At 49.3% G+C, this 21,844-nt stretch overlaps 1 protein-coding gene and 1 long non-coding RNA gene across 2 annotated transcripts in view; one reads left to right on the top strand and one right to left on the bottom strand.

The window, feature by feature from the left end:
• Positions 1–21,844, bottom strand: part of PAX8 (paired box 8) — a 59,954-nt gene that overhangs the window by 5,891 nt on the left and 32,219 nt on the right. The window contains exons 5-10 of the mRNA XM_055241323.1: positions 20,470–20,558; positions 19,802–19,924; positions 19,345–19,520; positions 14,388–14,508; positions 13,735–13,941; positions 5,445–5,546 (exon numbers count right to left, since the gene is read on the bottom strand). Of these exons, the coding sequence (XP_055097298.1) occupies positions 5,445–5,546; positions 13,735–13,941; positions 14,388–14,508; positions 19,345–19,520; positions 19,802–19,924; positions 20,470–20,558 (818 nt within the window). The remainder of the gene's footprint in view (positions 1–5,444; positions 5,547–13,734; positions 13,942–14,387; positions 14,509–19,344; positions 19,521–19,801; positions 19,925–20,469; positions 20,559–21,844) is intronic.
• Positions 13,886–18,635, top strand: LOC129461873 (uncharacterized). The gene is made up of 3 exons (XR_008650712.1): positions 13,886–13,929; positions 15,871–15,993; positions 16,880–18,635. It is a non-coding gene; the product is annotated as an uncharacterized lncRNA (long non-coding RNA).

Here is a 21,844-nt window from a genome sequence, read left to right as displayed (position 1 = left end):
AGCAAAAAACATGGGTAAAAAAAAGAAGGGGGTAAAGAAGTAAAAAAGCAAAGAAAAAAAAACCCTAAGAAATAATCTAATCTAAACATCTATTTAACAGATGAAAAACTAAGAAATAATCTACTCTAAACATCTATTTAACAGATAACACAGCTGTTACATAGGGAAGTAAAGACATTTGGCCAAGGCCACATGTTCAGTGAAAGCCTGAACTAGAACCCTGGCCCCGTCCTTCCACACCGGTGCTCTCTCTTGCATCTCCCAGTCCCAACTGCCCCCTTTTTAGCCCAGGTCTCCCGGGTTTCAGCTGATTCTCTATTGGCCACATAGCAAGGGCCCTTGCACCTTTTACCACACCAAACCCAATGGCAAACACAGCGAGCTCTAAAGGACAAGGGAGAGAGGTGGAAAACATGATGTGTTTACCCTCTCATTTTGTCACTCATTCATGCATTCACTCACTCACCCACTTATTTATGCATTTAACTACCATTTACCAAGTACCTCAGTCACATGGAACCTGGGGCAGGGGGATGGAGCTCGGTAGGTGGTACACACCTGGGTGTGGCATCTTCCCGTCATCAGATGTGCCTACCTGCTTGCAGTCACAGCAGATGAAACGTCTCTGCCCCGATGAAAGGTCAACCCTGCCTCTTTGCTCTGCATCCCACCCTACTCACCTTTCCAAGGATTTGGCAGCTCCAATGATCCCATTTTCTGTTTCATCAGTCTCTCCCTTCACCCTGCAAACATATTCTGCTATCTTCTGTCTTTAAAAAATCCCCTTCTTATCCCCACATTCCTCTCTAGCTACCAGTGCCTTTCTCTGCCCCATGGTCTCCGCCTTCACCTTCTTATCCCTTCCTATCAGGCCAACTCTGATGCCCTCAAGTCCCCACAGTCTCTAACTCCATCATACCAATGGTCACTTCTATATCCACAATTCCCTTGACCTTTTAGCTCATCCCTGTCTCCATGCCTTTGGGTTTGTGATGCCCAGTCTTCTGTTTGCTTTGTAACTCAGTTGTCTTTCCTACTCATTCTCCTTGCTGTTCCTTCTCTGTTAGAGCTCTAAATTGTTGAAGAACCCCAGGCTTGGTTTCTAGTAGTCTTGTCATTAAATGACAGCTTTGTGCAATGGCTGAAATTCATACTCTAGTCAGGATTCTTTCCTGGCTTCAGACATACATGATGTACCTGCTAACTTATTAAAACTGGGCATTTAGTAGGCATCTCAATCCTAACATGGCCCAAAAAACTCTTGATTTCCACTTGCCATCTACTACATCACTTCCCCTCCTGGTCTCCCATATATATACTTGCCACCATCATCCGTGCTCCAAACCTACAAATGATCCTTGTTTCCCCTATTTTCTCATCCCAACAGCCAATCTACCAGCAAGGTTTGCTGGCTTTGCAACCAAAATATATTTTCAGGGTCTCTTTTTTCCTCCTTCACTGCTAATTCCCTAACTCAAGCCACTGTCATCTCTTGCAAGAACTACTGCAACTGTCCCCTAACTGGTCTTTGTGCCTTCTCTCTTGACTATGTACAATTCATTTTCCTGGAAATCAGAGTAGCCTTTTCAAACTCGACCCAGCCACTACCAATTATGTGCTACCATGCTAAGCTAGTTCCTGCCTTAGGCCCTTTGCACTTGCTGTTCTTTGGGCCAGGGATGGTCTGCCCCAGTTTATCACTTGGATGGTCACTTTGAACACCTTCTCAGAGAGGCCTCCCCTGACAGCCCAATCTAAAGTAGTTATCTCCTCTCCCTGTGGCTCTTTATTACATCATCCCATTTTATTGTCTTCACAGACAATAAATTATTATGTTTATTCATTCATTGACTTATTGTCCATTTGTCTTCACCATTAGGTTATAAGCTCCAGGAATAAAGGAATCTGACTTATTCACTGCTGTATCCCCAGCATCCTATACAGTAGACCTTCAACCGGTATTTGTTAAGTGAAAAAGTGGTAAATGGATGGAAGGATGGAAGGATGAATGAAAGTGTGAATGATGGAAGGATTGATGATGAAAGGATGGATGGGTGAAAAGATGGATGGAAAGATGGATAGATAAAAGGATGTATATATAGAAAGATGGATAGATTAATGGAGTAATAGATTGAAAAGGGGATGAAAAGATGGATATAGGAGAGGAGGGATGGGTGGAAGAATGGATGATGAAAGGATAGATGGAAAGACAGATTAAAGGATAGTTCTATGAAAAGATGAATGGATGAATATGGATGGAAAAATAAAAAGATTGATGGAAAGATGGATGGATGGAAAGATGGATGATAGATAACTGGAAAGACAGATGAATTAAAAGATGGATGGAGGGGCCAGGCACGGTGGCTCACACCTGTAATCCCAGCACTTTGGGAGGCCAAGGCGGGCAGATTGCCTGAGGCCAGGAGTTCGAGACCAGCCTGGCCAACATGGTGAAACTCCATCTCTACTAAAAATACAAAAATTAGCCAGGTGTGGTGGTGGGTCCCTGTAGTGTCAACTACTGGGGAGGCTGAGGCAGGAGAATAGCTTGAACCCAGGAGGCAGAGGTTGCAGTGAGCTAAGATCACACCACTACACTCCAACCTGGGCAACAGAGCAAGACTCTATCTCCAAAAAAAAAAAAGATGGATGGAAAGATGGAAGGATTGGTGGAAAGGTGGAGGATGACAGGATGGATGATGAAAGATGGAAGGATAGATGGAAAAATGCATGGATGTGTAGAAAAATGTATGGGAAGACGAATGAGTGGAAAGATAGACGATTGGATGGATCCATGTATCTGGAGCTGCTGGTTCTGCTCTAGAAGTGGTTGAGAATCGACTGTTAATGGAGTCAGGACAAAAAATAAAATTAAAATAAAATAAAATAGAAACAAGGTGAATAGACAAGGGAAATCTGTCCTAGCCCTTTTCCTGTGCTCCTCTCTTGTAGCCTGTGTCTTTATTTCTGGTATGGTAGGAGGCAACATGGTGTAGAGGAAAGAGCCTTAGACTTGAAATTGAAAAATCCATGTTTGCGTAACTCAGCCACTTAGTATGATTATGACCCTGAGCACACCACTTTGCTTTTGCTTCAGTTTCCTTATCCATAAAACTGGGATAGTATTAGCCTCTTAGTCTTATGGTCAGGGTAAAATTAGAAATGAAGTTATACATATTTGAATGGCTAGACATGCAAAAGTACATAATAAGTGATCACTTCCTCCCTTTCACAATCGATTGATGAATGTCTTTGGCATGCCTTGCTTTAAGCATTTATCATGTACCTAACATGCATGTAGTAGGTGCTCGATGAAAGTTTATTCACTTTAATTGCAGGAATCCCCCATTCAATCAACTGGGAGATTGCAAGCAGTGGTTAAGAGATGGACATAGAATTATTCCACAAAAGGCCGGGCGCAGTGGCTCACGCTTGTAATCCCAGCACTTTGGGAGGCCGAGGCGGGCGGATCATGAGGTCAGGAGATCGAGACCACGGTGAAACCCTGTCTCTACTAAAAATACAAAAAATTAGCTGGGCGTGGTGGGGGGGCGCCTGTAGTCCCAGCTATTCGGAGAGGCTGAGGCAGGAGAATGGCGTGAACCTGGGAGGCGGAGCTTGCAGTGAGCTGAGACTGCGCCACTGCACTCCAGCCTGGGCGACAGAGCGAGACTCTGTCTCAAAAAAAAAAAAAAAAAAAAAAAAGAATTTTTCCACAAAAAAATTTCCTTAAGAATTCATTTGCACAATGCTATTCCTAGGAACCAAGTGATTCATTTAAATAGTATTGCATTTTCTAAAACTGATTTTCATGGAACTCACTGGGAGCCCAACTGTGTAGGGCAAGGTCCCTCCTTTGTGGATTTCACTTGCAGTCAGTTGTGCTATTTTTTTTCTTTTTCACAGCACCCACTCAGGATTCTTTCTGGAAACAACCTGGGGGACTTTGATGAGAGGCCCAAGCCTTCCAGCTACCTCACAGGTCAGACTCTGGGCCCCAGGAACGCCTTGCCCTGGGCCTGCCCTCAGGGAATGATTCATAATTAAGAGAAAAGCCTTGTGCTTTATGTTTCTTCCTCCTCCTCTAAGCAGGCGGCAGGGGAAGGTGGAGGGGTTGGAAGGGGAATGGGGGGAGCCGACTGGAGCCTGGGATTTTGATTGAGAGGCCCCATTATCCACACTCTTAAAAAAATAACCGAATCTTTTCCTTTTTTATCTTGACCAATCTCATTTCACGCTCCAGAAGAGGAAGGGAGGGAGGGAGGGAGTCCGGGGCCAGGAGGGAGAGAGGAGTCAGTATTCTGTATTTTCAACGCTGCATTAAGCACATCGCCACGGTAACCAGGCAGCAACAAGTGCCAGCTCAGCAGGTTCCCAGGGAGCACAGAGCCTTTCTCCCTCCCTCTTTCTCTCCCTCCCTTTCCTCTGCCCAGGAGATCCCAGCCCACCTGCCTCTGCATAGGGTGCCCAGAGTGGGTGGCTGGCAAAGATTAACTCCTGCCGGCAAGGAAGGGAAGCAGGCCTAGGTAAATATGCCAAGTCTCTGGGGTCAGAGCCAGAGAGTCTGGCCTAGGGCTGGCATGGGGGTCACAGATGCCTTGTGTTCAGAGCTCTTTCCAGAAACTGCAGGTCCCAGGCCTTTTTGACCAGTGAAAATGGCTCAATTATGTCTCATCCATCCCAAAGTCTTTCCTACATGGCTCCTAAAAAATTGAGACTTGCCCAAGGAAACTCCCATTATCTTCATTTGTCCAGACCTTGTCACCTTGAATCATCATTGGATGATGACTGGCAGACAAAGAAACCCAAATGACTGGCAGGCAAGTTCCAGAACAGTCCAAATGAGGGTGGAGAGCTACTCCAGGCTCATTTCATCCTCTATAGTACTCTTAGAGTACCTAGAACCCGGGTCCTATCCATGCAGGCTTGAGAGAGAGATGTGAAGCATATATTTCATCATCATCATCGTCATCATCATCATCAATACCCTTCAGATTCAGATTTGACAGAATGGGCAAACTGGGATTCATCAGAGTTAAATCACTGGGAGACCAGCACTGCTTGAGGGTAGGGTTCATCTTCCCCTCACAGTGTTTTGGGGCCCTTAGAGCGCTCTCCATTTATGCTCACTGATTCACTGGAAGAAGTGGCGGAGCTTGGATTTGAACACAGACCTGTCTCAGCCCCTCCCTTTTCATCATGGAGGGCAATGTAGCAGGCCTGGGAAGAAGGAGGCCGAGTTGGGGCAAGTTAAATAGGGAGTCAGGACTGCACTGGGACATCGTCTCCAGGCATTTACAAGAAGATGCCCCCTTTGGTCCGTCCTTCAATGCCCTTTGGGAAGTCTATGAATAGGGCACAGCCTGCCTCTTGCCCCTCGTGTCCCACCTTGCTCCAATACTTCCTCTTTGCAGTGCTCCCCTTCCTGCCGGCCCTCTCCTTACCTGCCACCATGCCTGCGATGGCAGAGGAGGCATAGCTGCCCTGTCCACTGGTGGGGATGTGTGGTGGGTATCCGGGCAGCGTGGGCCCCACCATCTCTCGCCCTGGAAAAATACAGCAAAGAGTCATCAGTTGAACCATGGGGGCTCCCATATGTATCATCTCACTCTCCTGAGGCTGTCTTCCTCCATGCCATTCCCACCCTCTCTACAGCCATTCTCCAAACCCACTTCCTCCTGCCCCCACTCCTCATCTGAGCCCAAGTTCCTGTCACCTCTGTCTGATCTTCTGCAGGACAGAGGCTCCACCATGCAGGGAGCACCTGTTACTGCAGTCTCACACTGTTCCCTGGTCTCCGGTGGTTTTGTTTATGTGACTGTTATCTTATTAATCCACAAGAATGTCCTGGTATTGGAGGCTGAGGCTATGTCTTCTGTTCTTTGTTACCCCCAACAGCAGCCAGCAGAGCAGTGGGTACAGCTGGCCTCCATAAATACATTTGAGGCCACTTGACTCAGAGCTCATCCCTTTCATTCCTGGCTCTGAGGAGTACCAAGAATAAGACCCTATGAAAGGATGGCATGTACGTGGGCCACTAAATCAACACCATTTTTTGGGGGGGCCTGTGACAGACATTGCTAATCAACCACAATACCATTTCCCACTGAGTAGAGGGGGCCTTCTAAGTGAATGCAATCTATCAGAGTTGCAAGGTACAGGAAACCGATTGGCTAACCCCAATCTAGAAGGAGATGTGGCAGAGATATTTAGCTTTTACATGACCACAAGCCACATATCTGCCCATTCTATTTTGAAAAGAACCATTTTTAGCAAAACAGACACCAATCTCTCTGTTTATCTATAGCTTGTGGATCATACCCCCGCCTTGGTGATACCAAATCAGCTTTGTAAAGACCTCATTTCCCGGCTCTGCTTCTTCTCTACATCGAGAAATCACTTTCCCATTTTGGAGGCCCCACCTGACCTGGCAAGCATCTCCCCATCTACTACATATAACAATGAACATAAACATGATCCCTTACCCCTGCCCCTCTTCTATCACTCCTGTGTCCTGCAGGCCCCAACCAGACTCTCCTTCACCCCAAGATTCTTGGCAAGGTGACAATACACTCTGGTTTGCCAAGGTGTACCCAGGTGATGACCACTATCCCAGCATATTTGTTAATAATGCCCATTTCACTCTTAAAATGCCCAGTTGGAATAATGAATTATTTGCTCATCCTAGTTCTTGGTGATGTTTACAGAGTTTCTCAGTCTCAGCAATATTGGCATGTTAGGCTGCACAATTCTTTGCTGCAGGAGGCTGTCCTGTGCATTGCAGGATTTTTAGCAGCATTTCTGGCCTCCATCCAGTAGATACCAGCAGCAGTTTTCGCCCGGTGTGACAATAAAAATGTCTCCAGACATTGCCATATGTCCTCAGCAGGAGGTAGTGGGGCAAAATCGATGCTGGCTAAGAACCATTGTGTTGGACTATGACTGTTTTACCCAAATGCCTTCTGCCTCTTCCATTTTGGGGGCTGCTTTTTCCTCCCAGGACCTGTGTGGGCCACCTGTGAGCCCTGTTAACCAACTTACCAAATTCATCTCCTCTATGGCACTACTTGTCCAACTATCCACCCATCAGTCCCCCCCAGGTCCTTCATACCTCAGCCCCTTCAAGGGGTGCCTGGTCATGACAGAAGGGAAGTAAGGCCCCATGAAATCCTCTAAGTTGCCGATACTACAGTGACTACCTCCTCCTTATCTCTCTTTCTGGAGATTCCCCAAAGACAATGTTCATTCACGAAATACTTATTGAGTAGGTACTATGTTCTAGACACTTTTCTAAGCACTTGGGTATATAGCAGAAAGCCAGGATGCTAAATTAGCAAGGCCAGGCACTAAATCAAGAAGGGACATAGGCTTGGATAGACATTTGGAGCCAAGCCCAAGGGGTCAATGAACAAAACCAGGCACACACAACTTCTGCCCTTCCTCTAGAGGGAAGGGCCTGGGAATCAGAGGGCCTGGGGTCCTTATACTGCTTCTGTGGCCAGTTTTCTGAGTGCCCTTAGATAAGCCTAGTATGTGCCCCAAGTTTCAGTTTCTTCATGTGCAAAATGGGAAAAAAACATAGCTGTAGGCACCTTATTACAATTTCTATGAGGTTATCTGTATAATTCAGAGCCAGGGTTTCATGCTACAGGTGGACATTGATTAGCGCAATGGACACATTCTAGAAATGGTTATATGCCAGTGAACTCCTACAGAATAAAGAGCCATCAGTGTTCACTGTTTAAAACTGTGCGAATGTTTTGGTAAACCTGAATACCACCTTCTAATTTGTTTGACTTTTCCTGCAGTGTCCAGCTGTGCTTGGCACTGGACCAAATGGGGTGAAAACCACTAGAATTATACAGGTGTGCTCAGTTCACCTGACACAAGGTCATCAAGGGAACAAATGAAGGGTTGGAAACACAGGAGGGGAAAAGAGAATTTTAAGATATTTAGACGCAGAGGGAGAAATATGCAGAAGCTATACTGAGATAAAATCTGAGCTTTCTGTGAAGAATACAGCACAATCGACCCTCAAACTCAGCCCCCTTGGCCCTCAGATGAAGCACCCGCTAGGCAAGAGGGAAGGAGTGACAGGAAGTCTGTGAGAGCAGGAGGAGCACAGAGTAGGGACAGGTAGGTGGTGAGGGAGGGAGTGATGCAAGAGGGCAGTGGCGGATTCGGGCTTGCTTCCTTCTTTTCTCTTCCCTCCTACCTCTTCCTCCGTGAGACAGAGAGAGAAAGGAAACTCTAGATCCAGGCCGGACCCTGGATGAAAGACAGCCACTTAATTATCTGAACCACATCTTCCTGCCTGTTACATAAGGAACTAGTTGAGATTTCAGCTTGTAAACTGGATTCACCTGACTACCTGATTGGCTGGTAGGGGCTTCCTGGCACCCAGTGTTGAGGAGGATTCTGAGGCAGCTTGTGTCTGCCATGATCAGGGTGGGGAGCAGTGGGAGGTGGTTTTGGCTCTCAGGTCACCTGTTTGCTGGTGCTGGTCTCGTGCCCTGCAGGGCTGCTTCTGGCCTGGCAGCCTGCGGCCCCGCGCTCCCATTCCCCCTGCCCTCATCCTGTCCCTTCTGGTTCTATTACCTGAACCTGCTGCCTCTCGAGCGTAGCAGAGTAGCAGGCAGAGTTCCATGGCATATACTCCCCTTCCAACACAGCTTAATATGGTCCAGAGGTGCCCCCATGGGGCTCCACGGCATGAGAACTAGCCCCCACATTGCTCTTATAAATGGAATTCATCAGTCTCACTCCCCTGTACTCTAAGATTTTTAATCTTCATCTCCCCTCAATCACCTGATGTTTTCCCAATGGGGTAGAGGCTTCTGAATCAGACATCAGAACAGACGCCTTAGGCTTCCTGCCATGAAAACTGGTCTTCCTGGAAAGACTGGTAAGACTTTCTTCAGCATGGCTCTCATCCAGACTATGGCACAATAAACTCTCCCAACAGCCCTACAAAACTCTTTGCTTCAATTGCTTAAATGCATAGTTTCTTCCAAAAAGCCAAGAAGCTTGCAAGCCTTCTTAGAAACAAAACCACAGAAGCCATGGGGTGGAAACTCCATCACGGCCTAACCGTGCCCTCTTATCTACTTTTTTTTACTTATCTACTATCTATTACTTATCAACTCTTATCTACTGTTTTTAAGACTCTTCATCATAAAACTATCCTTGCTATGAATTCCATCTCCTGTACACCCAAATATCCTTCCAATGTGGTCCTATTTTTAAGAAGTTGACAGAAAGCATAGGCCCATGTTGACTGGCTATGGAGTGGGGTTCTCTAAGAAAACTCTAGCTCCCCCAACACCTTGAAATATTGGTAAATATTCTAAATATTGATAGAGGCCAGAATCATAAAGCTATTGCCTGGAGGAATTCAGAGGGTAGAGGTGATTTCAGACTATTTTATTTGCCCCCTTTGAAGTCTGCCCTCCATGTAACCCCTTTTCAATTCCTTATCTCGTTCTGATAGCAAGGAGAATTTATGGCAACCGAGAAATCTCTTTAGCAGAACTAAATATAATTTTGTACAAAAGGATGGAGGAGGGGAATGGACTCTTTGATGATAAAACCTAACTCACAGCTTTCCTTTGAGTTGAGCTGGAGTCAGTCCCAGAGCAGCTGGGACCAGGACGGCCTCGACATTGCTGTCTTGGCCGGTGTGTTGGGACTCCAGACTGGGGCTTCCAAAGGGAACTGGCAGCAATGTTAGGGGCACTCTTGCTATTCCCCAAACCCTGCTGTTTCTTCTTTCTTGGCTGACTGGGGACGAGCTGAGACTCAGAAGGATAGTCACCTTGGAAATCACACTATCAGAGCCACCGGGCGGAAATAAGTGACCCGGAGAAAAACGCTATGAAGCAGGTGAAGGAGTTGCAGGAGGCGGCAGCGAGGGTCCTTGGGAGTCACTCAGAGGGGTGTGGAAGATTCACGCAGGTTAAAGCTGAGCTGATTATGGAATGAAAACTCAGTGTGTCCTCTCTCCTCTCTCCTGGTCTGCAGCATTACCTAGGAATAAGGTGGCCTCAGCTTCCTTCTCTTTCTTTTCTTTATTTTTTTTTCTTTTCTGAGGCGGAGTTTCGCTCTTGTTGCCCAGGCTGGAGTGCAATGGCACAATCTTGGCTCACCGCAACCTCCGCCTCCTGGGTTTAAGCGATTCTCCTGCCTCAGCCTCCTGAGTAGCTGGGATTACAGGCATGTGCCACCATGCCTGGCTAATTTTGTATTTTTAGTAGAGACGGGGTTTCTCCATGTTGGTCAGGCTGGTCTTGAACTCCTGACCTCAGGTGATCCACCCACCTTGGCCTCCCAAAGTGCTGGGATTACAGGTGTGAGCCATTGGGCCCAGACTCCTCCTTTTTCTTTCAAATTCACCTCTTCTTGGGAAGGTCTGCAGCCTCCTGCACTCTTGGAACCATTCCCTTCCTAACCTTCCCCACCGCCCCCCGTCATATCCTCCCAGCTCTCTCACCATGGCTCAGCCATGTGTTAGGTATTGAGGTCCAGTCTTGACCAGAGGCCTCAGTTGGACAGTCTGTAAGGAGCTCCAGGCCAACACCCTGAGCTCAGCATGGACACCAGCCATCCCCTCCCTTGTGCCTGAGCCGCCTTCTGACTTGCTTCCTACTCTTGGCCATTTGCCTGGACCCCAGATCCTCCAAGCTTAGCACTCCTCACTCTTTTCAGAGCCTCTGCCTCTGTGCTGAATTGTCAGCCCTTGGGCTAGGGAGCCCTGTGACCAGCCAGCAACCTTCAAAGTGCTCACACCTGCACTTCAGCATCATCTGGGCCTGGATTGGAGGCCACCAGGCTGAAAGATATGCCGGTGCTGCATATTTGGCTGCCTGCTCCCTACATAACCACCTGGTGTCTGCCGCCAGCTGCTTTGTCCCATGGGTTGGGTGACCTCTCGGTCCTGCAGTTGGCCTGGAGAGTGGGCATGTCCACTAAATTAACAGCTGACAGTAGTTGGAGGCATCACCTCTGATTGACTACATGTTGACAGGGGATGCTAACAGGATGACAGGTAGGGGACAAAGTGTGGGGGCTTTGGGAGCAGGGAGTTTGCCCTGGGCTGTTCCAGTTACATTTTACACCACAGCCTATGTCTGCACTCTGATACATCTATCCGCTTCCAGCTGCCCTACATCCTTCCCTCTCCTTCAGCTGGTCTTGCCAAGCCTCTCCGCGGCTTCCACAGCACCTGCTTCCCATCATCATGGGCACCACCACACCCTCACCCCTTGCCTGCCCCATGACCGCCCACAGCCCTAGCCTGCCATTGTCAGAAGACATGCAGGCTTGCGTAACTCCCTGTAACTGACATGAACCTCTTCTCCTCACCCCCTCCCCTCCCCTCCCTTCCCTTCCCCTCTCTTCCTCTCCACTCTCCTCTCATTCCCCTCCCTCCCCGCCATCCCATTTTCTCTGGCTGACATAATTTTACTTAGCTCACAGGTTTTTCTCTTTTCATCACTTTGGTCAAAACAAATGACCCATCTCTGCTGACTTCACCCTCTTGAATTCTTGAACTCTGAGTCAATATTTTATTCCTCACTTTAGACCCTTAAACACCAACTCTCTGCCCACACACTGGATGTCCCTCTCTTCTAAGAAAACTTCTCACATTAGGTGCAGGGATGCACAGAGGGAAAAAAAAAAAAAACCCAGGTGCCAGACAGAAAGAAAATGTAGAACCAGTTATAAAAAAGGGGGTCCATGGGCTGGGCGCGGTGGCTCACGCCTGTAATCCCAGCACTTTGGGAGGCCAAGGTGGGCGGATCGAGGTCAGGAGATCCAGACCATTCTGGCTAACATGGTGAAACCCCATCTCTACTGAAAATACAAAAATTAGCCGGGTGTAGTGGTGTGCATCTGTAGTTCTAGCTACTCGGGAGGCTGAGGCAGGAGAATAACTTGAACCCAGGAGGCGGAGGTTGCAGTGAGCTGAGATCGCGCCACTGCAGTCCAGCCTGGGCAACAGAGTGAGATTCCATCTCAAAAAAAAAAAAAAAAAGATCCATGGACTTTTATCACATGACCCTGTGGTTACTCTGGGCTTGTAGAGGTCTTAATCCTCTGGTGCAGTGGTTTTCAAGTCCAAGGGCTTTCTAGGGGCAGGGCCCCCCTTCTAAATGAGCAGTTCTTCAGGGGTCTGGTGAGCATACATGTCTTCTGTACAAGGCTTCATTTCAAGAGAGCATTGAGAGGCCCAAATTTGAAACTACTGGTCCAGATAGACTGACTCTGGGCTGCCTCTGTGACAGGTCTCCCACACCCCACCCCCGCACTGGTCTCTGCTCTAGCATTTCAAGGTCGTCAGGGTAGGAGGGTGTGGGAGGTGAGGAGGCATTTACTCCGTCACTAAATACCCACACTCCTTGGAGACAGTGCCGATATTAAAGAGATTCCTCCAATGCTGAACTGAGAGCTAGCTGGCTTCCTTCCTTGGTCCTAGGCCCCCGCTGGGCCCACATCTAAAATAGTCCTATCCTTATGGAAGCCCTTGAGGTATCTGAAGACCATATGGGTCTCTGCTCCCCACTTTCATTGCATCTCAGGCCCTCTCCAACCCAAGCCAAGCACTTGACTCTCAGCCATTCCTCAGGCCCTGGCTGGATGGGCGAAGGTCCTTCTGCCAGGAGGACCCAGCTCCCCTTGAGGTCTGACTCATGGAGTGCAGGCCCAGGCCTCAACCAGCTGCAAATGGTGCTCCCACCCAGAGACCTTGGCAGGGACCTTCTCCTCCCTGGGCCAGTTTCCTCATTAGCATAAGAGGTTTGCTCTAGAGGCTCCCTCAGGTGCTTCCAGATTTACTTATTTTTATTTATTTTTTTTTTTCTTTTTTGAGATGGAGTCTTGCTCTGTCACCCAGGCTGGAGTGCAATGGCGCAACCTCAGCTCACTGCAACCTATGCCTCCTGGGTTCAAGCAATTCTCCTGCCTCGGCCTCCCCAGTAGCTGGGATTACAGGTGTCTGCCACCACACCCGCCTAATTTTTTGTATTTTAGTAGAGATGGGGTTTCATCATCTTGGCCAGGCTGGTCTTGAACTCTTGACCTCGTGATCCACCTGCCTCGGCCTCCCAAAGTGCTGGAATTACAGGCGTGAGCCACCGCGCCCGGTCGGTGCTTCCAGGTTTAAATATTTTGAGGCAGTTGAGGTTCCTGATGGGAGGTCCCCCACTCCTCCTCTCTCAAGTTGTTGAATCACTGAATTTATCATGTTTAACAGATGTCTGACTGTCCTCCTGGTGATGCTGTTAAGCTAGGTATGAAGATAGCTGCATCATGGAAACACAACTGGGACTGACCCTTGGCCTTTTCAGAAATTTGATCCAGAAATTGGCTCCAAAAGCCAATGCCTTTTTCCCTCCAAAATGTTCATTTTTCCTTCTATTTATTTATGCATTTACCAAGGCCAAGTGTTGCTATGTTACAGCACCCGGCTCCCGGCCTTAGGGTTCTTGCTTTTCCATGGGGTCTTGGGGTGGTGTATCCCACTTCCTGGCACCCCTAGAGCATCCGCCCCTTCCGAGCATGCCTTCCCCGTCACAGAGAACTTCGTGTTGGCGCCTCCAAAAGTTGCCGGAGGAATTAGGGAATAGGGTGGTGGTGGATGAGATTGAGGCCAGAGAGGGGGCTGGCGGTCGGCCCTGAGGACCCCCCTCCCACCCACCGCAATAGCTGCATGGCCCCGGGACTTCCCTGTCATACCTGAGAGGAGGGCCTGGCCCGTGAACTGCCCGTACACGGAGGCAGCATGGGGAAAGGCATTGAAGGGCGGGACCGAGGCACCGGCTGGGACCCCGGAGCCGACTTGCTGCAGATCCAAAAAGGCGGAGCTAGATAAAGAGGAAGGGGTGGAGCTAGAACTGGACACCTCGGGGGTTTCCTGCTTTATGGCGAAGGGTGAATGAGGATCTGCCGGAGGGAGGGAGACAACAAGGAGAGAGGGGTGTGAGATGACGGGGCGGGAACATGCACAAACCAAGCCATGAGATGTGGAGGGTGCGGGCGGGGCGCGGGGTAGGCAGGCCCAGCTGCTCTGAGTCTGGGCTGGGGAGCCAGGGCCCACGAAGTGTGGCAAGGAGGGGAGAGAGAAGCTAGACCTCCCTGCTATGCTTCTGCAGTGAAAATGGAGAGACTGGGAAGGAGTGTGTGTGCCCGCCTCTCCCACAGGAGGGAGCTTGGAGACCCAGGAGCAGCCCAGGACTGAAGGCACGACCCCCTTGACCCACCTTGAGGCCCAGCCAGCACAGCCCACCTCTCCTCTCCAGGCCAGGACCCCACACACCTTCCGCCTGACAGCCAGCCAAGCTCTTCAGTCCCCCGCCCTCCACCTGCCAGGGGGGCTCTGGGCGTCATACCTGCCACCACAGGGTAGGTCTGGTGAGTCGAGAGGTTGCGCCCCAGTGGCGTGTTGGAAGGGGTCAGGGTGGCCTTCCCGTCGTCCAGGGTGCTGTTGAGCAAGGGCAGCGGGTAGAGGCCCTGGGGAGCAAAGAGAAGTCAGCGCACAGAGATGATCCAACAAACCGACCTTCCTGCAGACCCTGAGCCTGTCTTAGGACTTGGCAGCCCTAATCTCTCCTGGAGAGTTCCTCATCGTCCCCTTCTTCCTTTACATTCTCAACTCCACTCAGCACGTTTCGTTCATGCTGATTGTCCTCCCGCATCCCTGGAATTCAAGGCCAGCTGGTGGCATGGGTGCCCAGGCGTGGGATAGAGAGTCTCAGCCAGAGGACCACACCCTGGCTGGATGGCTGGTCAGCTTCCTGGTTTCACCACACTGTTGGGACCCACAGAATACAGGACGGTGCCAAGGACTGGAGCAGTCTCCGACCGGACTGTTCAGGGTCCTTCCATCTGTTAATTTATTCTTCCCCAGATAGGGAACTGAGGCACAAAGGTTTAAGAAACTTGTGCCATTTCCAGATGGGCCAAAGATAGGATTCAGACTCGAGGGCTCAGAATGTGTCTGCTCTCAATCACTGCCCTAAACTCGGTGACATAAGGACCACTTCTTACATTTGCAAAGAGCTTACATCAGAGCTTTGCCTCTGTTGTCCTAATAGAGTCCCCCAGCAGCCCAGTGACATGGGTGAGTAATATTATGTCTGTGTTTTATATGTGGAGCATGGAACTCAGGTAAATGGCCCAGTTTTGTCTAATGAAACTGAGACTAAACCTGGGATTTCGGCTGTGGACCCAGGTGCTTTACCTACCACGTGGATTTCTTCTTTTCTCTCTCCACATCCAAACAAATAGAAGTGTGCAAGTTTAGCTTGAAAATGGTATTTAGAGTTGTTTTTGTTGGAAACACTCTTTATCAAGTACCTGGGGGTCTTCATCAATAAGACTTCATTTTAGATGCCTCCTGGCCTCCCCTTGCCAGGAGCACAGCTATGACCTTAGGTACTCCTTCCGAAAAGAACTCGTTTAACTAAAGGCAAGTGTACCTCATCCTCACCATGACCTCCTCCCACTGGGGAAGCAGATAGTGCAGAAAAAAGAACACACCCATTCCCCACGTAGCTTCACACACGTCACATACTCGCTATGTGAGATGTGCAAAGCTGAATTCAGGGAATGCTCAGTGGTTACATAACAGTGCCACTAAAGGCAATTGTTTTCAGTGATTTCCATCGAGCTGGGTTCTGCAAAGATCCACAGCACCTTCCGGTTGCATGCTGGGCACTTTTGGAAGCTGCAGTCAATTCTGGAGGCCACCAGGGCACCATTAGCACATAGCAGCAATTACTGACTAAATGGTGTTCTGGTTCCATGCCTTCCAAGGGGGCCCACTTAGAGGCAGGGTGGAGTTGCTTAGGGCCTTTTTTTTTTTTTTTTTAGATGGAGTTTCACTCTTGTTGCCCAAGCTGGAGTGCAATGGTGCGATCTTGGCTCACTGCAACCTCTGCTTCCCAGGTTCAAGTGATTCCCCTGCCTCAGCCTCCCGAGTAGCAGGGATTACAGGTGCGTGCTACCAGGCCAGGCTAATTTTTTGTATCTTTAATAGAGACAGGGTTTTACCATGTTGGCCAGGCTAGTCTTAAACTCCTGACCTTGTGATCTGCCTGGCTCAACCTCCCAAAGTTCTGGGATTACAGGCGTGAGCCGCTGCGCCTGGCCAGGGTGTGGCTTATTGAAATTGAACAAAACACCTCATTTCTAGAGAGTATAAGAAAAGCTTAAAATGCTTTATGGATGTGTTGTTTTGACAGCAAAATATCTACTCAGAATCCTATAGCTATTTCAAAATCCAAGCAACTTAGTAAAAAAAGGAAAAAGAAAACCTATATAGTCAAATCTTTTGGTGATATTGTATTCAGTGGCTGAAACTTCCCAGTGATTATTGGGCTTTTTAGCTGGAATTGAACTTGAATCGGGGCAGAGCAGCACAATGCTTCAGAACTTCAATAAGTCTGAGCCCTGGTTCTGCAATGACCTGCCAAGTAGCTTTAGTCTACTTGACTGCTCTGAAGCTTAATTTTCTCACCTGTATGGGAATCATAGACTCTATGAGATTGATGTAAGCATTACACGAAATTTTGTATACTTATACATAATGTGCTTAGCACCGAATACTTGGTGACAACAGATGCCCAATGAGAGTTATCATAGATATTATTTCAGAATCATGTGAAGAGTCAGAAGCCACCAAATTCTTGATTTCTGTCAATAAACTGATATTCATATTCTGTTGATGTTTTTTGAAACATTTGTGAAATAGGGAAACAAGAGTTGTATGACTTCTAGCTATGTCTGGTCATGAAATAGCAACCAGGGATAAGGCCACATGATGTTTCTGCTGAACACATCTCCCTGCCCTTTTTTTTTTTTTTTCTCTTTTTTTTTTCAGATGGAGCCTCGCTCTGTCACCCAGGCTGGAGTGCAGTGGCACAATCTCAGGTCACTGCAACCTCCACCCTCCAGGTTCAAGTGATTCTCCTGTCTCAGCCTCCCGAGTAGCTAGGATTACAGGTGCACGCCACCAGGCCTGGCTAATTTTTGTATTTTTAGTAGAGATGGGATTTTGCCATGTTGGCCAGGCTGGTCTCAAACTCATGACCTCAGGTGACCCGTCCACCTCGGCCTCCCAAAGTGCTGGGACTACAGGTGTGAGCCACCATGCCTGGTCCCCCACTTGTTGATTTTGCAGAAAAGATAGTTGTGTTACAACCTGTCCTAAGGTCAGGTATGAATACTTGTGCTTCTTTCTTGGCTCCCCAAGCCAGAGGGCATTCCTATGCCCAGGTGAGAAAGCATGTAGTGTTACTTTGGCACACAGTCAGTTACCAGAAGTGGGAAAAGCAAAGGCCAGGCAGGACATGAGGGGCCCTTGCACTGGCTGGTTCTCCCTGCCTTCGCCAGCCTCCAGGTGAATGACTGGGTGAGTAATGATTGACTGAGGAGGTAATGAATAATTTGTGGACACTGCTGGACCTCAGTCTCCTCATCTGAAAGATGAGTGGTTGGAGATGTTCAATGGTTTTCAAATGCTTTTTTTTTTTCAGTCTTCAAATAAGTGTTTATGTAGAAGCACCATATCTGAAACAGGTGACAGTGGACCAGTCTGAATGAAATGAGGGTTGGCAGGCCTGAGCTCCAAAACCTTCTGGTTGCCCAAGCCCTCCTTGTCTTGCTTGGATTATCTCCACACAAATAAAGAAACTGGAAGAGGTGGTCACGGAGGTCCCTGCAAGCTCAAAGACTTTCTCATTCCAGGATCCCCCATGTTCATTTGCCAGCATGGCATGGGTGTGCTCTGTAGTCAAGCAGGGTCCTTTGCGGGGCTTAGGGATGGAGCCAGGAAATGGCTCTGGGACTCAGTGGGTGTCCAGAGTCTCATCAGCAGGGTTTCTTTACTTTCACTGAGTGGCTGGTGCCTGCACACTGAGTTTTGCAGGCTTATTCTCACGGAGTGAGCTTCCTGCAGGCCCCCCACTGCAACCCCCTTTCCTTCCTGGAGCTGTGTGCTGACTGGTGGGTGAGCACCCAGGCCCTCTCCCCATGCTGCTGATGGCCAGCTTTCTCTGCACGCTCGTGGTTGCCACAGTCAAGGCTGATAAAATTGCTGATGCAGATTGCCTGCCCAGCTGCGAGTGCTGGCACGGGACCAGCAGCCCAGACGGTCACTGGAAGTGGTTGGGCTGATTATTGGCATCATCTCCATTGTCCTACTCAGTTCTTAAAGGCATATGGACTTGCCTCACTGCTACGGCAAATGACGGCATGGGCAAAGAGGGGCAACAGACACCACCCTGAAGACACTCCTCATCTGGTTGACTTGGTGGGGTTAAGGGAAAAAGATGTGATGACTAGGAGCTGAGAGCTTAGTGGTTCTGCCAGAGCTGCAGAGTCTTTGTTGGCCTCGGGGTGGGACCTCTCACATCTCTGTCAGCTTTTCACAGACACCAGCCTGTTATGATTCATTTCACCTGTCCTGAGCACGAGCAAGAAAAGTTCCCTGTAGCTTGTGATGTATTATTCTGGATTTCTCAACTCATTCATTTGTTCATTCATTCACTATACCATTACTGTCTATTATAAGGGGGGCACAATGGTAGGTGCTGGGAATAAAAACGATGTTTAATGTTGCATGAGGCTTCCCTGTCCCTAAGGAGTCTTCCTGTCTTTGTACCTCTCTGTCTGCTGGATTATTAAGCGACACTGTGAGAAGCTACTGAGAGCAGCATGTGGGACATGCAGAAGGGCAAGAGGCAGGAGAGATGATTCATGTCGGAGGGGCAGGGGAGGACTCATGGAGAGGGTGCTGTTTGAGCTGAGTCATGAAGGCTAGTGATATTTTTCCATGCAGAGAAGTGAGAGGAAAGGCATTCTGTGTGGAGGGCACATGGTGTGCAAGGGCAGAGAGGTGTGAGCGAGGGTGGCATGCTCGGGGCCATGAGTAATGCAAGAGCATGGGGTGTGCAGGATGAGTGGCCAAAGGTGGGGCTAGGAAGCGGTGGCTGAAGTCATTATGTGAAGGCTTTGTGCTACTGCTTCAGAGTTGTGGAACCTGATGTCGCAGTCTGGGAAAGACGCTGATGGCAAGGGATAGCATCATCAGGTTGTGCTGCCATCCCTGAAAGGCCCAGGCTCAAAGGTTTTGGGTGAAGGAAGCAAGGAGGGTTAGAAAGAGAGGAAGATGCCAGGGCATCTGGTAAAATAAAGCATGTGTCAGGCTTAGAGTTGCATAAGGCAGGTGCCCTGAGCCCATTGATGCAACTTCCAGCTGCTTTGATGGAGCACAGGCTCATTTGGAGAACAGAACTTCTCCGGCCCTTGCTCACCCTGTTCACCTCCCAGGGCCCAGCTTCTCACCTGCTCGCCTTTGGTGTGGCTGGGGGAGGCATAGGCCTCCGGGTAGTGCTGCCGCTCAAATGGGCACTCGAGCGGCTCGAGATGGTGCTGGCTGAAGGCATCCGTGCGAAGGTGCTTTCGGGGTCCGCTGCTGCTGCTCTGTGAGTCAATGCTCAGCCGGCAGCTATCCTGATCACCTGGTACCCCCCAGGAAGGAAGAAAGCTTTTAGGGGACCTATCTATTCATGCTGTAGGCCAAAGTAGAGGACTGACTCCAAGCTGACTCACTGTGGAGGGAGAAAAAGGGCCAGCCACCTGGGCCCAGAAGCCTTGGCCAACTGAGGGACAGGACATGTGACAGTCACATGCAGAGCCCCTACAAAGTCCCATGTCATAAGTGGAAGGGTTTCTGTCCCCATCAAAACCTGAGCAAACTGCTCTCATGCACCGCCCACTGCCCTCCTGTCCCAGCACTCACTGTCATCCATTTTCCTCTTGTCGCTGCCAGGCTGAGCGATGCCCAGGAGCCCATTGATGGAGTAGGTGGAGCCCAAGGAATCCGACTGGGGTGACTCCGGGGGAGTTACAGCTGAGCTGGGGACTGCAGTGGGGGAGAGGGAGAGCGTCAGGGGTGGGAGTGACACCCCTCACAGCCCTGGATGACTCTGGGGGAGTTACAGCTGAGCTGGGGACTGCAGGGGCTGGGGGAGAGGGAGAGGGGCAAGGGGTGGGACACCCCTCACAGCCCTGGGGTGACTCTGGGGAGACTGTGGTGGTGGGAAGAGGGAGAAGGTCAGGGAGTGAGAGTGACACCCCTCACAGTCCCTGCTGACACTGTGCAGGAGGCAGCAAGCCGAGCCACTGGGGCTCTGGTCCTTCCTCCAGGGGGCCTCCTGGTGGGAGGGGTTCTTGGAGTTAGAGCTGTCTCAAGTGTTTGCACCTCTCCATAGTTCAGTGAATCTGCCCTGGGAACAGGCCAGACGTCGTCGCAGTGGCACAGCTCAGTCTACACATGGGTTTGTGAATAGTACTGTGCCCAGCTGTGTCTGTGTGGGTGTGTCTGTGTGTGCCTCTGTGTATATGTGGGTACGCTGAAGGGGAGGTATACACGAGCATGTGTGTGTGTCCAGGTCTTTCAGCACTCACTCAGTGTGTGTCCAGGACTCAGGGACTTGGTGGCCACGCAGCTGTCCATAGGGAGGTTGAATGGTTGCTGCACTTTGGTCCGGATGATTCTGTGATGAAGAGAAGAAAGGCCATGAGAGAGAAGAAGAGGAAAGAGAACTCATGGCTGCCCCAGACCCAGTTGCCTTTTTGACATGCCTCTTGGGTATCTCAAAGGCACTTGAAACTCAACTGTCCACAGTCAAGTCTGTGACCCTACTCCGCATGCCTAGTCCTCCTCAGTTGTCTGCATTTCGTGATTGGTACCATCAGTCACTCAAGGCCAAAACAGAGATGGGGCTTAACCTCTGCTTCCCTCTCTTTCCTATCAAACCTATCATCAAGTTCTGTGTTTTGACCTTGTGAACCTCACCAACGTTGACCCCTCTCTGCATCTCTCCATCAGCACCTTAGTGCATGTCATCACCACTGTTCCAGGGTCACTCACTGGCCCATGTCCATCCCCTCTTGACCCTTTCTAAGTGATTCTCCCTACTGCAGCCAGAGTGGACTTTCTGAAATGCAAGTTGGCCACCTGCTTAAAATCTGCCAAGGGCTTCCTATTGCTTTATGACCAAAGGCAAGAAGGTATAACACAGCCCCCAGCCTCTGAAAGGCCACCTCTGCTGACATCTTCAACTTCAGCCTACCTTATGCTCCCCTGCTCTTTATCTACTGGTTTTCTTTTCTTTCTTTCTTTTTTTTTTTTTTGAGATATAGTCTCGCTCTTGTCACCCAGGCTGGAGTCCAGTGGCGTGATCTCAGCTCACTGCAACCTCTGCCTCCCATGTTCAAGCGATTTTCCTGCCTCAGCCTCCCAAGTAGCTAGGATTACAGGCACTCGCCACCACACCGTTAATTTTTGCATTTTTAGAAGAGATGGGGTTTCACCATGTTGGCCAGGTTGGTCTCGAACACCTGACCTCAGGTGATCCACCTGCCTTGGCCTCCCAAAGTGCTGGGATTACAGGCATGAGCCACTGCACCTGGCCTATCTACTGGTTTTCTTTTGATCCTATTAGCCACAGGGCCTTTGCATAGCTGTCTGAGCTCTTTTCACCTAGTTCTCTTCTTGTTTTTTACTCAAGGGAAGACTTTCATGACCTTCATAAACCAAATAATCCTATGCTACCTTGCATATCCTCATGTTCCTTTTCTTAGCAGGACTTACAGCGGCATTTTTACAATATTTTTTGTAGGTAGTTGATTAATATCTGTGTTCTCATTAGACTGTAAGCTCCACAAAGATGGGCTTTGTGTGTCCCAGGGCCTAGCACAAAATGAATGAGTGAATTATGTGTGAATGAATTAATGAACAAGCAAGTGAGTAAGTAAATGATTGATTGAGGCAGTGAGT

The sequence above is a fragment of the Symphalangus syndactylus genome, chromosome 14 (genome assembly GCF_028878055.3).
Source record: "Symphalangus syndactylus isolate Jambi chromosome 14, NHGRI_mSymSyn1-v2.1_pri, whole genome shotgun sequence".
Taxonomy (NCBI): domain Eukaryota; kingdom Metazoa; phylum Chordata; class Mammalia; order Primates; family Hylobatidae; genus Symphalangus; species Symphalangus syndactylus.
The sequence above is the reverse complement of the archived record's forward strand: the minus strand, read 5'-3'. Positions and strand labels throughout refer to the sequence as shown.